General features: G+C 42.2%; 1 protein-coding gene across 2 annotated transcripts in view; it reads left to right on the top strand.

The window, feature by feature from the left end:
* The first annotated feature begins 2,947 nt into the window (after window positions 1-2,947).
* The window catches only part of spidr (scaffold protein involved in DNA repair), a 341,449-nt gene continuing 327,551 nt past the window's right edge, over window positions 2,948-16,845 (top strand). For both annotated transcript variants that reach the window (XM_078540540.1, XM_078540539.1), the window contains exons 1-3: window positions 2,948-3,020; window positions 6,737-6,904; window positions 11,753-11,822. In XM_078540540.1, the coding sequence (XP_078396666.1) occupies window positions 3,003-3,020; window positions 6,737-6,904; window positions 11,753-11,822 (256 nt within the window). In that variant the 5' untranslated portion in view covers window positions 2,948-3,002. The remainder of the gene's footprint in view (window positions 3,021-6,736; window positions 6,905-11,752; window positions 11,823-16,845) is intronic.

Here is a 16,845-nt window from a genome sequence, read left to right as displayed (position 1 = left end):
TGATCCCCACTCTACCTCCCTCCCTTTAGCTGGTCAGTTTTTTAAGGTGTGGGTAACCTGTCCACCCCTTTGAAAATTTAAACTTCATCACTCGACAAATTCTTGAACTTTTCAACAGTGTTAATTGGTCTCAGTTGGGGGGAAAGAATGTGATTACTGTTCGGCTCTCTTCTCTCCCCCCCCCCCCCCCCCCCACCCTCCTCCCCCATCCTGGTGATTATTGCTAGCACCAGGATTGCCACCTTGATAGTGACACCCTGCCTGGCACTGGTTTTTTTGCCCCCCTCCTGCTCTGTGCCTGCCTTTGTGAGGCCCTGAAAATTCAGTGGAGATGAGTTGCAGTTATTGGAGTTATCCTCACAAGATAAGAATCTGTCCATTAGTTTCCTTGCTGCCCATCATGAAATGTGTATAAAGTATTTAATTTGATTATAAAAACTACTTTGTCCATAACTTGGGGATCATATCCATGAAATGTGTCCAAATTTTCACTAACCTGAATTGAAAAACCTACAAGTAACCACTGGCTGGTTTGGTTGAATAGATCATGTCCTTTCAAAGGTTGGAACAGTTGAATTCCGATGTGCTATGTCATGATCCTCTGCAGGCTAGGTACCCAAGCTCAGTCTTGCCCATTTCTACTCAAATGGCATTGCCATCGTTAAATTCCCAACCATTGATATCTTGGGGACCTCTGTTGGGCAGAAACTTGAACCAACCAAATAAACAGTGGAGAGGGGTTGTGTGGGGCCGGGCACTGACCCCATCAGCACCCCCGATCGGGTCAGCGCCGCCACGTGCTTGAAAGAGTGCAGAAATCTCCCTGAGGCAGAGATGCCTCAGGGAGATAAATTTTAAGGTTCAAAAATTTTAATTAAAAAAAATTAAGACGTCCCCTCATGTGACAGTGACAATGAACTTTAATGAAAAAGTTTATTTAATTTATAAACCCTTCATGAAATTCATCCTGCCTTAAGGTTGGATGGAGAGCTTTCTCAGTAGGCTTAATTAGTTAATTAATGGCCTTTGACAACTGAGTCGGCTGTGCGCCCACCGAACCGAAAATCCGACGTCACTCTGCTGCTTTTTACGCCTCAGCGAGTGGGCCCCATTCTCGCTCGCCGAGCCGAAGATTCAGCCCAGTGGCTAGAAAAACAGGACAGAAGCTGGGTTTTCTGTACTTAGAGACATTTCCACCATCTACAAGGCACAAATCACTTGCCTGGATGAGTGCAGCCCAATAACACTCAACAAGCTTGATACTATTCAGGACCTAGCAGTCTCTATCATTGGTGCATGGTGCCAGCGTCATTGTACCATCATTGCACTGCACCAATTTCCCAAGGTATCTCCCAAACCTGCAGCCTCTACCTCCTAGAAGGGCAAGGGCAGCAGGCATATGGGAACACCACCACCTACAAGATTGCCTCCAAGCCATAAAACAACATGACTTGGAAATATATCGTCATTCCCTCATAGTCAAAATCATGGAACTGCCCCCCCTAACAGCACTGTGGAACCATTTTCACCACATGGGCTGCAGTTGTTTAAGAATAAGGTACCTGACCACCACCACCTCAAAGGCAATTAGAGACACAATAAATGCAGGCCTTACCAGCGCTGCTCACGTCCTGTGATTGAATTTTTAAAAATCAGTATTTTCAGTTACTTATTCAGAAACTGTACTTCTTCCCTCTCAATTCTCTACCCAGTTCCCTCTGCCTTGCCAACCACCTCCTTTCAAAAATGTTTGCAAAATCCTTGGGCTAAGATTTGGCTAAAAAGTCTCACATGCAGTGGGAGGCCTGCATTTGGTTGGGAAGTCGTTTGTCACTGAGCAGGCTTTGCTGTGTCTCTTTAACTCAGCCATAGAATTAGCATCCTGGCCAATCAGGCAGTATGAAGTACCAGATCTATCAAAGGAAGGATTTCTAGTTAAAAGGGCCCTGAACGGCTAAGTTCACAGAATCATAGAGGTCTACAGCACTGAAAAAGGCCCTTCAGCCCATCAAGTCTGCTCTGGTCAAACAAGTACCTAACTATTCTAATCCCATTTTCCAGCACGAGGCCCATAGCCTTGTATGCCATGGCATCGCAAGTGCACATCCAAATACTACTTAAATGTTATGAGGGTTTCTACCTCTACCACCCTTTCAGGCAGCGAGTTCCAGATTCCCACCACCTTCTGGGTGAAAAAATTCTTCCTCATATCCCCTCTAAACCTCCTGCCCCTTATCTTAAATCTATGACCCCTAGTTATTGATCCCTCCACCAAGGGGAAAAGTTCCTTCCTGTCTACCCTATCTATGCCCCTCATAATTTTATACACCTCAATCATGTCCCCCCTCAATCTCCTCTGCTCCAGGGAAAATAGCCCCAGTCTATCCAATCTCTCCTCATAACTAAAGGTCTCTATCCCAGGCAACATCCTGATAAATCTCCTCTGCCTTTTTTATTATTTTTGGGTCTCCCCTGCGCTGAGAGGTTGCATCTCCCCAGGAAAAACTCAGCAAGTCAGGCAGCATCTGCGGAGAGGAACACTGTTAACGTTTCGAGTCCGTATGACTCTTCAACAGAACTAAGTAAAAATAGAAGAGAGGTGAAATATAAGCTGGTTTAAGGGGGGTGTGGGACAAGTAGAGCTGGATAGAGGGTCAGTGATAGGTGGAGATAGCCAAAAGATGTCATAGACAAAGGGACAAAGAGGTGTGAAGAGTCATACGGACTCGAAATGTTAACTGTGTTCCTCTCCGCAGATGCTGCCAGACCTGCTGAGTTTTTCCAGGTATTTTTATTTTTGTTTTGGATTTCTAGCATCCCCAGTATTTTGCTTTCTGCTTGCATCTCCCCTGACACGCACTTCCGCTTCAACATGTAGCTGACTGGACAGGTATACGCAGCCTCAGTGTAGCTGCTGGTTTGGCTCCGCCCACATTGCCGTGGTAACGTGGAGGGTTGAAAGTTCAAATCTGTGTGCGGGCCTGAGCGGATCGAGCGGTGTAATGTCTGGCACCAGGAAGGTACAGGGTGTTTACCGGGGCAGACTGCGTTGCGGCTTTCTCTCTGGGGGCAAGGCTACCATCCTTTATCCTAGCTGTAATTGGCCAGAGGGGGGGGTCAATTCAACAAATAGACTGTTCCCAGCTCAAAGGAGGTAGAATTGAGGGAACTTGAAACAAACGCAGCTGGTCAATCGGCATCTGTGGAAAGGACAGGGTTACCCCGGTAATGCTTTTCAAGGGTGAATTTGTCATCAGAAATAGGGATGAGTGGAATTTAAAAAGGAGCGTAACAAACGGAATGGCGGAAACAAATTCGCACAGGAGAACACTAACAAGTAATTAATGGTAAAAAGAGGATAGCTCATTGGCTAAAGTGATGGAACTAAGGCACATCTGAAATGGAAACGGCAAAAAGTGGGAGAGTTTTGCAAACACGCTTACAGTGCTAGAATCTTTTGCTAAAATAAAAGCATGAATTAAATTTACTCCGCAGATGCTGTCAGACCTGCTGAGTTTTTCTAGGTATTTTTGCTTTTGTTTTGGAGTTCCCGCATCCGCAGTTTTTTGCTTTTAACTAAATTTAAGGTCTTGGCCAGCTCCATCAGTGGTGGTATTAGTAAGGCACCCCTGGCAATGTGGTTTCTGCCCTCAGTGCTTCTTCAACATGGAGGAGCATTGATTCATCTGATGAGGGAGGGTAGTAGGTGGTAACATGCAGATGGTTTCCTCGCACATGTCTCACCTGCTGCCATGAAACTTCATGGAGCCCAAAATCAGTTGTTGAGAAATCCCAGGGCTGCTCCCTCCTGACTGCATACCACTGTGCCTCCACCTCCTTTTGTTGCGACAGGGCATACCTGGCGATAGTAATGGAGGTGTCTGGGACATTGTCTGATAGTCATTCTCATAGAATCATACCTGTCAGACTGTTGCTTAATTCATTTGTGGGTCTCCCAGTTTTGGTACAAGTCCCCAGGGGAGGACGTTGCAGGGTCTACTGGTTTTTGTTGTGTTTAAATCCGATGCCTAGGTCTGTCCAGTTTTATTCCTTTAGTTTTCTGTGGTGGTTTGATACAACTGAGTGACTTGGTAGGCCATTTCACAGGACAGTTAAGAGTCAACCACAGTGCTGTGGGTCTGGAGTTACATGTAGGGCACACCGTGTTAGAATGGCAGGTTTTCTGCAAAACCGGGGAAAAATGAACCACCACTATTGATGCTGGCTTTTAATCCATTTTTTTCTCCATTTAATTTAACTCAAGTTAGATTCACGAAATTCAGTGGTGGGATTTGAAAACACAATCTGGATTATTATTTCAGGTCTCTAAATTATTAGACAGAAAGATGCTTATGTCCATTGATCATGATGCAGTCAGTTAAAGTGGCTTGGGAAGTGCCACCCCCATAAAATATGAAATTGTTGGTGATTATCAGTGCTAACCTCCATTGGCACCCTATTGCCAATTCAGTGAATTGAAAATTGTCATCTTTGTTTCTTCTCTATCAGTGAAACTTCCACTACTTATGGCCCAATTTTCAGTTCTTACTCTGACCTCATATCCAACTATCCCTTTCTTCCTTTTTTATACAGGCTCTATAATCAGTGATGGAAAAAAAAAGGAAGACAGATTTTTGTTTCTCTAGCACCTTTCATGATCCCAGAACTTCCCAAATTGCTTTATAGCTAATTAAGTACTTTTGAAGTGTAGTCACTGTTGTAGGAAATGTGCAGTCAATTTGTGCACAGCAATGTCTAATGACCAGATAATCTGTTTTAGTGACGTTGGTTGAGGGATAATTAATGGCTGGAACCCTGGGGAAGCTCCCCTGCTCTTTAAAATAGTGCTGTGGGATCTTTTACCTGAGAGGGGAGATAAAGCCTCAGTTTAATGTCTCAGCTGAAGGATGGCACCTCTAAAAGTGCAGCACTCCTTCAGTACTGCACTGGATTGTCAGCCTAGATTTTATGCTCAACAAATGAACATACGAAATATGAGCAGAAGTAGGCCATTCGGCCCCTCAAACCTGTTCCACCATTCAATAAGATCATGGTTGATCTGTTTGTGTTTTGAATTCCACGTTCCCATCTACCCCTAATAATCTTTGATTCCCTTGTCTAACAGGAATCTATCTACCTCTGCCTTAAAAATATTTAATAACCCTGCCTCCACCGCCTTTGGAGGCAGAGAGTTCCAAAGTCACACAACCCTTTGAGAGAAAAAAATTCTCCTCATCTCTTAGGGAACGCCTAATTTTAAAACAGTGCCCCTTAGTCGTGGACTCACCCACCATCCTTCCCACATCCACCTTGCCAATGCCATTGAGGATCTTATATATTTCAAAAAAGTCCCCCCTCACCCTTCTAAACTCCAGTGGAAACCAGCCCAGTGTGTCTAACCTTTCCTGATAAGACAACTTACCCATTGCAGTGTCTGGAATGGGGCTTGAACCCAAAATGTTCTGATTTTGAGGGAGAGTGCTGCCACTGATCCATGGCTGACACAGGCTGTTTTGGAAAACTTTGCTGAACTTCTCAGCTTTGCTTCCTTTCCTCCCCATGTTCAAAAGGTTCCTGAAAACCTATCCCTTCGACTATGTCTTAAGTCACCTGCCTACATGTTCTGCTTGACGTTTCTCTTCTGTAAATCACCTCAGAATATTTAACTAAATGCACAGGCTGCAATGTGAATACAAGTTGTTCACAGTGCTGCCAGTTACAGGGATATTGGGAGATGCCCATGCCCATTCACTGCCAGACTCTCTATACACATAGTACAATAGGGTATTGATATCTATTGTAATCTCATTTTTCTTGCGCACACTGGGATTGTGTAAAATTTCAATTTGGGGGTTTCAAATTTCAGCGTCTTTCTTGGACACTTAATTATAGTGGGATTGGGGAATGTCCATGTCCAATAATTTCATTCTACATTGTAGGATGTGGGCAAGTTTACCTAACAAAATGATTAAGGTCTGGCTCGCGGACTTGGGTGTGGGATAACTTTCTGTCCTGGATTTAGGCGGGTTTCACTCTACACAGACTGAAGGATTGTTCATGTTCTAAGGGGCGAGTTCAAAGAATCCAGTTTTTGTAGTATAACCAGGAGCGGATTAGAGTGGGGTAGAATGCCAACTGCAATTAATGCAGCAATTGGAGCTTGGACCAATAGGAGATCCATTTTTAAAAAAATGTATTATTGCCAGTAAATTGAAAAAAAATTGTTTAAGATCAAATTCTCATTTATCTGATGTATTCAGTTTGTAGCTTGAAGCTTCTTGCTTCTTGGAGGCTGGATAATGTATTGGGTTAACAAAGTGTACTTTCACCTCTGAAATCTGGGTTTGGATCTTGCTAAATTAATTAAATGAAGCTCATATATCTTTGATTGGACAGTCGCACTCTCCCTGGTCCTCAGAGATTTATAGCATTCTGTGCTTATACTTCACAAATGCAAGGTTGAGGTTGGGACAGAGCAGAGCACCTCTACTTTCCATCCAGCTCTTGACTTCGGAGTACTTTGGGGCTAAAATACAAAATTATTGCATTCTCCAACACTGTCGGCCCTCACTGTGATGAAGAAAGGAAAAAGTTAAACAATTAATTTTGAAGTTCATGTTCTGATTCTGTTGTGAAACGTTTATTCTGTGGTGAAAAGTTAAACCAAATTGACCCAAATGTAGCATTTCTCGTCAGTTTGTATTGTTAACCCAATATATTTCTGTATGCTTTTCAGCGGAAAAGGATTCCTGGAATGGTGCAGAGATTCTTTTTTTTGCATGATGTGCAGGATACGGAGGTTACCTGCAAGAGAACAAATATTCTTGCTAAGAAATGTACACCTTCAATTGCAAAATCATGGAACCAATGTGGAGAAGGTTTCCAAGAAGTTTCACCAGTGGAGGTAAGATAATGTAATATTAACAACGCAGGATGGACCGTGAATTAAAAACTGAATTATGCATTCATATAGATGTGCCGGATGAATAGGAAGTTACTAAAAATGAAATAATGAGGTGAGAGGGCATGTATGGATGTCATGAAATAAAAGGGACAGTACTAACAAGGATCCGAAATTGGCTGAATGACAGGAAACAGAGACAGTGGTGGTTAATGAATATTTTTTGGTCTGGGGGAAGGTTTGTAATGGACTTCCCCAGGTGTCAGTGTTGCGACCCTTGCCTTTCCTGATATATATTAATGACCCAGACCTTGGTGTACAGTACACAATTTCAAAATTTGCAGATGATATGAAACTTGGAAATGTTAACTTGTGAGGGCAATAGTGTAGAGCTTCAAAAGGACACACAAATTGGTGAGATGGACGGACAAGTAGCAGATGAAATTCAATGCAGAGAAGTGGAAGTGATTCATTTTGGTAGGAAGAATGTGGAGAGACAATATAAAATAAATGGGGTGCAGAGCAGAAGGACCTGGGTGTCTATGTGCATGAGTCATTGAAGGTAGCAGAACAGGTTGAGAGCGCAGTTAATAAAGCATACAGTATCCTAGGCTTTATTAATAGAAGCATAGACTACAAAAGCAAGGAGGTTATGCTAAACTTGTATAAAACACTGGTTTGGCCTGAACTGGAATATTGCGTCCAGTTCTGGGCGCCACGTTTTAGGAAAGATGTGAAGGCATTAGAGCGGGTACAAAACAAAATACATGAGAATGGTTCCCAGGGATGAGAAACTTCAGTTACATGGATAGAATGGAGAATTTGGGACTGTTTTCCTTGGAGAAGAGAAGGTTGAGAGATGATTTGATAAAGGTATTCAAAGTCAAGAGGGGTCTGGACAGAGTAGATAGTGAAAAACTGTTCCCACTGGTGGGAGGATTGAGAATGAGAAAGATTTAAGGTAATTGGCAAAAGAAGCACTGGAGACATGAGTACTGCCTGAGAGTGTGGTGGAGGCTTGTTCAATGAGACAGTCAAGAAGGAATTGGATTATCTGAGAAGGAAGAATGTGCAGGATTATGGGGAGAAGGTAAAGGTATGGCATTAGGTACATTGCTCATTCGGAGAGCTGGCACAGACACAATGGGCTGAATGGCCTCCTTTTGTGCTGTAACAATTCTGTGATTCAGTGTGTAAGAATAATTTGAGGGAAATGTAGCCACTGTATTGGACAAGTAGGAGTAGAATTTCATGGAGGAAATTACAGATACGAAATAGATTTCAGGATGAGAGGGACAAGAGGCTGCTCGTGGGGAGTTTAGACCTTTTGCTTATTTTTCTTTCATCTTGCAAATTGATAACCTTAGAGATTGTAAAAGTAACTAGATTATTTTTTAATTGCATAGATAATGAAATAAATCAAATCTCACATTGAATAATGAAGGCTCACAGACTGATTCCTGGGATGGCAGGATTGTCGTATGAGTAGAGATTGGGCCGACTAGGCTTGTGTTCACTGGAGTTTAGAAGAATGAGAGGGGATCTCAGCGAAACATATAAAATTCTGACAGGGCTGGACAGACTGGATGCAGGGATGATGTTTCTTCTGGCTGGGGGGTCTAGAACAATGGGTCACAATTTCAGGATACGGAGTAGGCCATTTAGGACTGAGATGAGGAGAAACTTCTTCACAGGGTGGTGAACCTGTGGAATTCTCTACCACAGAGGCCTGTAGAGGCAAAGTCACTGAATATATTTAAGAAGGGATAGATTTCTAGACTCTAAAGGCATCAAGGTGTATGGTGTTGAGATAGAGGATCAGCCATGATATTGAATGGTGGAGTAGGTTCGAAGGGCCGAATGACCTACTCATTCTGTTTTCTATGTTTCTATAACTCCACTCACTTCCTCCAGATCAAAGAACCTTTACCAGTTATGCTCATCTTTTAGACAGGAAATGCTGAACACCCTTCTAGCCCTATACTGGTCCCTCCCTGACCACTTATTTTTCATTTCATAGGTGACAGTATCCTGCTCTGAAAGTGGGAATTTCAATAACCATACTTCAGATTTCCATTCATCTTTACATAATCTATTTCTCAGTCTTCCCTTCCTGAACTTCTTTTCCTCATTGTCTCCTGCAACTAACGGGATCATATTATTACTTCCTGCATTCTATATAGGCCCCTTTTCTTTATCCCGGTTTTTCATTCTGCCCCTTTTATGCTGATAATGCTACCTTTCACGCCACAGCTTCCAAAATATTCTCCTTTTTCCTCAGCCAGGGTTTCCCCTCTGTTTTCATAGACAAGACCCTTGACTAGGCCCATTCCAATTGTAATATTTTATCCCTCCACTGTCCACCACAATAATGTTAAGATTCCCCCTTGACCTCACCTTTTTTTCAACCAGCCTCTGCATCTGACAGATTATTACCTGCTATTTCATGATCGCATTATGAAACACATGCCCTTTTTTTTGTTTCTGAGGCAACTGTTGCTGATGTGATGTTTCTATTAACTGTTTCCCTTCCCTGGGCTCTTTGCAAGCTTAAGGGATACAACATCTGTCTGTTCACCTTTTCCCACCTCACTGGCCAGGTCCCACTTTTCATGTGAGACAGTGAATTACCTGAACTTCCTCCAAACTAATGTACCAGGAGACAACTCCATTCCCCATCCCACTCCTCTGCTGACTTCCTTGCCCATATTGTTCTAATGAAATGCAACATGAGCTTGGGAAACATATTTCACTTTGAAACCCTCTGACCTTAATATTGACTTTAATAACTTAAGATCTCAAATATGGCTTCCCTTCTGTCAGCAAGAAAAGTGGGACGGGAGAGTTAGTGTTTTGCATGGAGGGACGTGCTTGCACTTGGAACAGGGACCATTCATCAGAATACTGTGCTCTTGGAGTAGCCTGCACCTTTGATTTTTTTCTTCTCCCAGGTTGGGAGAAAATCTGCCAAATTTTCCTGCTATTTCTACCTGTCTTAGTTTCCCTTTTAGCTATTCACATGATCTGTGTATTGTAAATGTCTGTTATTTCCCTGATTACGCTTTCTAGTGTTAATGTCACCTCATCCATTTAACTTTTTTTTATTCATTGACAGGATGTGGGCTTCGCTGGCTAGGCCAGCTTTTATTGCCTATCCTTAGATGCCCTTGAGAAAGTGGTAGTGAGCTGCCTTCTTGAACCGCTGCAGTCCATGTGGTGTAGGTGCACCCACAGTACTGTTGGGGAGTTCCAGGATTTTGACCCAGCGACAGTGAAGGAATAGTGATATATTTCCAAGTCAGGATGGTGTATGATTTGAAGGGGAACTTCCAGATGGTGGTGTTCCCATGCATCTGTTGCTCTTGTCCTTCTAGTTGGTAGTGGTCGTGGTTTTGGAAGGTGCTTCCAAATTATATCTCTTTCCACTTAAGCATTTAACCATTGATATACTTTTATTGTTTGTTTTCCTACTTTGGACTTTTCCTATCTTACAATAGCGATAAACGCTGATTTGTTCTAGTGCAGTAGTTCTCAAATTGGGGTCCCAGGAAACTTGCCAGATGGTCCGCAAAATAATCTCTCTGGCAGGCTAGCAACAGAGAAAAGCACAAGGGGTTAAACAGAATGAAGAAGAAAAAGACTGAGTTGGATGCACTTAGTATAAATTAAACGTGGTTAGTGTTGGTCTCGCACAAGCAGCTGGCAAGATGTTCCCCACTGAAGCCCCTGAACATTCTACCTTCTTTGTGGTGATGTGTGCTTTTGGCTTTCAGTGGTGAGTCTTGCATTTACTTTCAGCAGGAGGGGAGGTGGAAGGTCAGCTATTGCTGTGATGCTCTGGTACATTCAATTTGGACTCCTGCAGTGAGCCAAATTTCTTGTTGGATTGATTCTTATAATTATGGAAAAGCTGTCAAAAGCTGTTGGACATGTAAAAATCATCCACCATGTTGCAATAATGTCAGATCCTTGCATGATTAAATAACATTAAGAAACTGGACTGGATATACGCAAGCCTGTAAATTATTTCTGAGAATGTCAGATTCATGAGTATTCTCATAGAATTTGAGGCAAAGAAGCTCATCTGGTTGTTTATGGGAGGGTATTTTTGTAAAAAATGACAAGCAACCTTTGAGCTTTTAAATATCTAAATATGATGTGACTGCTGTGAACACTGATTTGGCCAATAGCAGTTTGTCTTGGATGTGATCTGTGAACTGATTGGATATGCATTCCATTAACATTGAACCACATTAAATGCAGTTCAGTTTGCATGCACTAGAATGTTAGTAGGGTCTATCTCATCATTGTCTACATTAGTGAAATTGTCCTCTAACTGCTATTCTTAAGCAATTAATGTTTTAATAATGGTTTTAAGAAAACAACTATTTCCACCCAGCACTTTCGTATTACAAGTATTATATAATAGTATCATTTAGATGGGTGGGGTCCGTGATCACAAACCCATTTGAAAAGGGATTCTTCAACCAAAAAGTTTGAGAGCTACTGTTCTACTGGCAGTAGTTGGATATTTCCTACAGTATACCAATTGTTTTGTATAGATGCAACTGCAAAATGAGCAGGGCTTAGAAAGTTGATCAGTAAAATTTTTAACTTTCGAAGTTCACTCCAGTTGAGAAATTGCTGTAGGAAAATGCAGCACAATTTTTAAAAATGTGTATATACAGATTTAACTATGTTTTGAATACACTTTTTTTTGGATGTTAGTGAAAAATAACTAGATCTGAAATTTAATATTTAAAAATCAAGCCCTTTTTGTTCTACATGTCTATGTTGCTGAATGTTCCTTAAGTGCTTCATGTTACTCATCAATATTTTTTTTTAAAACAGGGTGGCAGGCCCATGGGAGAAGAGCAAAAAGTAGTTCGCAATCTTGCACCTGCACTTCATTCTGTTGAAGGTAGTTTACCTCGTATAAAGTGCTTGCTGTCCCATCTTTATCCCATTTTTTCCTGAAAGTGCTGAATATCTTTAGAATGCAGTTCCACAGATAAGAGCAGCCCTCTGGTAGTCATCAGTAGCTATTTCTGTGAACTAGATGGTGAGGGTGAGCTTGCTATTTGACTGCACAAGGCAATGTACTGATATTGGACTAGTAAACCAGAGGCACAGGCTAACACTATGGGGACATGAATTCAAACCCCACCATTGCAACTAGTGGAATTTAAGTTCGGTTAACTAATCTAGTCCTAGTAATGGTTATTTATTAGGTGGACGTCCATTTACCAAATCAGGCAACAGAAGACATTCTGTGAATCACAGCTGTTTTATTGTTAAACTATAGTTCAGTGCAAATGCCAGTTTCTACTCTTCCCTTCTGGATCCTTTCCCTGTCCAGAAGCAAAAAACCTCCCTACTGGGGATAAACCCAGCTCTTAAGTACAGGCTTCAATGAGCACCACCTGCTTTCAATTCAGCCTGAAGCTTGTCCTGGTTTACTCTTAAAGGGACCTGCATTTCGAACATTGTCAATGGTGACCATGAAACTATCGGATTGTTGTAAAAACCCATCTGGTTCTCTAAGGTCTTTTAGAGAAGGAAACCTGCTGCCCTTACCTGGTCTGACCACATGTGATGCCAGACCCATAGCAATGTGATTGACTATTAACTGCCCTCTGAAATGGCCTAGCCACTCAATTGTATCAAACAACTATAGAAAAATCGAAAAGGATTAAAATTGGATAGGTGACCTGTTATCAACTTAGGCACGGAAAACGACAACGGCACACCTTGCAAAATGCCCTTTTCCAAAATTTGGTGACCTGTCCCATAGATTAGCCAAGTAACAGCCCGACATAGTCAAACTCACCAACTCATATTTTTCAACCAATGTCCTCCCACTAGCAGGACAGATCCATTAGAGGTGGCACAGTGGTATACAGTCAGGAAGGCATTGCCATAGGAGGGCACAGTAATATACAGTCAGGCGAGAGTTGGCATGGGAGTTCTCAACGTTAACCTTGACCCCAGGAAGTTTCGTGGCATCAGGCCAACATGAGCAAAAAAATCTGCTGATTACCACCTATCCCTCCCATTGGCTGACAAATCAGTACTCCTCCATGTTGAACAGCAATTGGAAGAGACACTGAGGGTAGCAAGGGCACAAAATTTACTCTGGGTGGGGGACTTCAATGACCGACACCAAGAGTGGCTTGGTAGACCACTACAGATCAAGCTGGTCAATTCCTGAAGGACATATCTGACACACTGGGCTGCAGCAGATGGTGAGGGAAAAACCTCCTTGATCTCACCCTCACCAGTCTAGCTGTCTCAGATGCATCTGTCCATGGCAGTATTGGTCAGAGTGACCAACACATAGTCCTTGTGGAGATAAAGCCCCGTCTTCACATTGTGGATACCATCCGTCATGTTGTGTGCTGCTACCACCGTGCTAAATGGGATAGATTCAGAACAGCCCCAAATTGGGCATCCATGAGGTGCTGTGGGCCCTCAGTAGCAACAGAATTGTATTCAACCACAACCTGCAATCTCATGGCCTGGCATATCTCCCATTCTACCATTACCATCAAGCCAGGGGATCAGCCCTGGTTCAGTGAAGAGTGAAGGAGAACATGCCAGGAGCAGCACTATGCATGCCTAAAAATGAGGTGTCAGCCTGGTGAAGGTATAACACAGGACTACTTGCATGCCAAACAGCAGAAACCGCATGCAATAGATAGAGCTAAGCATTCCAACCACCAGGATCAGAATTGCCACTTCCAGTCATGAATGGTGGTTAAAAATTAAACAAGTAACTGGAGGAGGAGGCTCCAAAAATATCCCTGTCTTCAATGATGGGGGAGCCCAACTTGTCAGTGCAAAAGACAAGGCTGAAGCATTTTTAACCATCATCAACCAGAACGGGTGATCCACCTAGGCCTCCTCCTGAAACCCTTCAACATCACAGATGCCAGTCTTGAGATCCCCAGCGTCACAGATGCCAGTCTTCAGTCAATTCAATTCAAGCCAAGTGATGTCAAAAACTGCTGAAGGAGCTGGATGCAGCAAAGGCTTTGGGCCCTGACATTATCCCAGTAGTAGTACTGAAGCCTTATGCTCCAGAGCTAGCCACGTTCCTAACCAAGCTGTTCCAGTACAACTCCAATACTGGCAACTACCCGACACTGTGGAAAATTGACAAAGTCTGCCCTGCCCACAGAAAGTGGAACAAATCCAACCTGGCCAATTACCGCCCCATCAGTCTCCTCTCGATCATCAGTAAAGTGATGGAAAGTGTTGTTGACAATGCAATTAAACGGCATTTACTCAGCAATAACCTGCTCACCCAGTGCTGTGTTTGGGTTTCGTCAGGGACATTCAGCTCCTGACCTCATTGCAGTCTTAGTCCAAATGAACAAGAGAGCTGAATTCCAGAGGTGAGAGTGACTGCCCTCAACATCAAGACAGCGTTTGAGTGAGTGTAGTATCAAGGAGCCCTGTCAATGTGAATCAGGGGGAAAACTCTCCACTGGTTGCAGTCATACCTAGCACAAAGGAAGGTGGTTGTGGTTGTTGGAGGTCAGTCATCTCAGTCCTGGGACATGGCTGAAGAGTTCCTCAGGGCAGTGTCCTAGGCCCAACCATCTTCAGCTGCTTTATCAATAACCTTCCCTCCATCATAAGGTCAGAAGTGGGGATGTTCGCTGATGATTGCACAATGTTCATTCGTGAGTCCTCAGATACCAAAGCAGTCCCCATGTGCAGCAAGACCTGGACATTAGATTAGATTAGATTTGTGGCACACAAGTGCCAGGCAATGACCATCTTCAGCAAGAGAGAATCTAACAATCTCCCCTTGATATTCAACAGCGTTACTATTGCTGAATCACTTATAATTAACATCCGTGGGATTAGCATTGATTAGAAACTGAACTGGACTGTTGTCTGAGCAGTGACCCATGCAACAACAACTTGATTTATGTAATGCCTTTAATTATTGATTAAGAAAGGTAACAAAAATGCAGCTGATGGTTTCAGCATCAGATGATCTGAGGCAGGGGCAAAACCCCTCCATAGTCCTCTAACTCGCTTTTAAGATGTTCCTTAATAGTTATCCCTTTGTCCAGCTTTTGGTCAGCCGTCCTAACATCTGCTTATATGGCTTGTTGACAAATTCTGTTTGATGGCACTCCTGTGTAGCACCTTGGGATGAATCAATAATTAAACTTGCTACATAAATGCAAGTTTTTGTTGTTGTCACTGCCCTTAAAGAGAGATTGGTAAAATTAAACAGGCAGCAAATGGGGATAGCCAAAAGGGGTTTGGGGAGTGAAAATAAGACAGCATAAGTTTAAGAAAAATGTGCGGAAAATGCACTGATCAGTTCGAAAGAAAGTGTGCTGGCTGGCAAGCCATATGGAAATGTACAATATTTCTAGCAATAACAATAGACCAAATAAACTAGTATTGTAATTTCTATTCATGTAGCATTAATATAATGCCCAGGAATGCTATATTTTGCACCCGTCGCATTCTTGGGATTGTAGTCTTCATTTTCCCACAGCATCCTTTTTTAATTTTAATAGTGGTTAGAAAGATGTGATGTGATAGCAGTTGGAAAATGATTGCAGTATGACACAATTTATATGGAGGATGTTGCTGATTTTGATTTAGCGAGTGAGTGGACTTGAAAATTTTTAATGGAGGATTGGGCAGTGTTTTGCCAGCTTTATAGATAATATGTACACGATAAATGACTCAGGGGGAATCAGGGAAGAATTAAGTTGAACTTTATTATCTGAGCAACTGCAGCATGCAATGGGAGCATAAATTAAGAACCAAGCTAAGCAGAGTGGCAGGTTGTGCATTCCTCCCATGCATTTCCAATATTGGCCATGCCATTGTGGGGAATTGCACAAGCTCTTGCACACAGCCCAAAAGAAAAAAAAGTCAATTATTTTGACATCTCAGACACCTCCTGGTGGTTGGTTTAAGAGAGGCATTGACTAAAATGCTGAGCAGACTACTGTTTGGCCTATAATGTATGTGCAGTGTGGTCAAATCAGGAGGAAATGCAGCATTACTTAAAAATATGGAGATGTCTCTCATCCAAAACAAATATTAATCAGGAATAATTAGGTTAAATAAAATGTTTATTTTAAATAAAAATTCCCACCCTGCAGAAAGTATCCCTAATCTTAGTGTATTTTTCCAACATTTTGGAGGCCTGTTCTTTTGTATCAGAGCCACCTGTTGACTATTGCAGGAGTTCAACAGTTTAATAGAATATCCTGCAATTTAGAATTTCAACAGCAAGGTTCAATACTGAATGCTTACTGTGACTTCTTCCTGAGTTGAAAGGCCTAAAATGCTGGATCTTCAAAGGTTGGAATGAAATGTTTAATTGGTAATATCTGACATGATGTAGATTTTTCACATTTATAGGTTGTTGGCAATTATTCGTAGTGACTGTTATCTGCTCTGTGCATTCACTCTTTTAGGTTGCATTTTTCCATATAGAAATATTTAATTCACACCTTATCCTTTGGGAGTGCCTGGTCCAGTGGTTGTCCAGGATCCAGCATGGCAGTAAATCTACTGTGCAACATTGCCAAAAAGGGGTAAAGGGTGGAGATGAGTATTAGCATAATATGATAAATCCTAATTTAGTACAGTTTCAAAATTTCTATTTGACAGATTAGTTGCTTCAATTATTTTCAATATTGCAACAGTGACTGACTGCATTTCAAAAGTATTTCATTGCTTGTAAAGTGCTTTTGGGCATCCTGAGGTTGTAAAAAGTGCTATATGTAAAGTCTATTTTTCTTTCTTTATTTTGTTTTCTTACTGTGAGCTAAATATGAGGATATTCCTGTTTTCAGAATTTTGAACTTGTAAGCATTGCTGTTTGAATACTGGACCTATTAAGAGCAGAAGAAATGTGATGGGGAAATAGGCTACATGGCCCCATTCTGTGCCATTCA

Source organism: Cetorhinus maximus, chromosome 4 (genome assembly GCF_964194155.1).
Source record: "Cetorhinus maximus chromosome 4, sCetMax3.hap1.1, whole genome shotgun sequence".
NCBI lineage: Eukaryota > Metazoa > Chordata > Chondrichthyes > Lamniformes > Cetorhinidae > Cetorhinus > Cetorhinus maximus.
The sequence above is the reverse complement of the archived record's forward strand: the minus strand, read 5'-3'. Positions and strand labels throughout refer to the sequence as shown.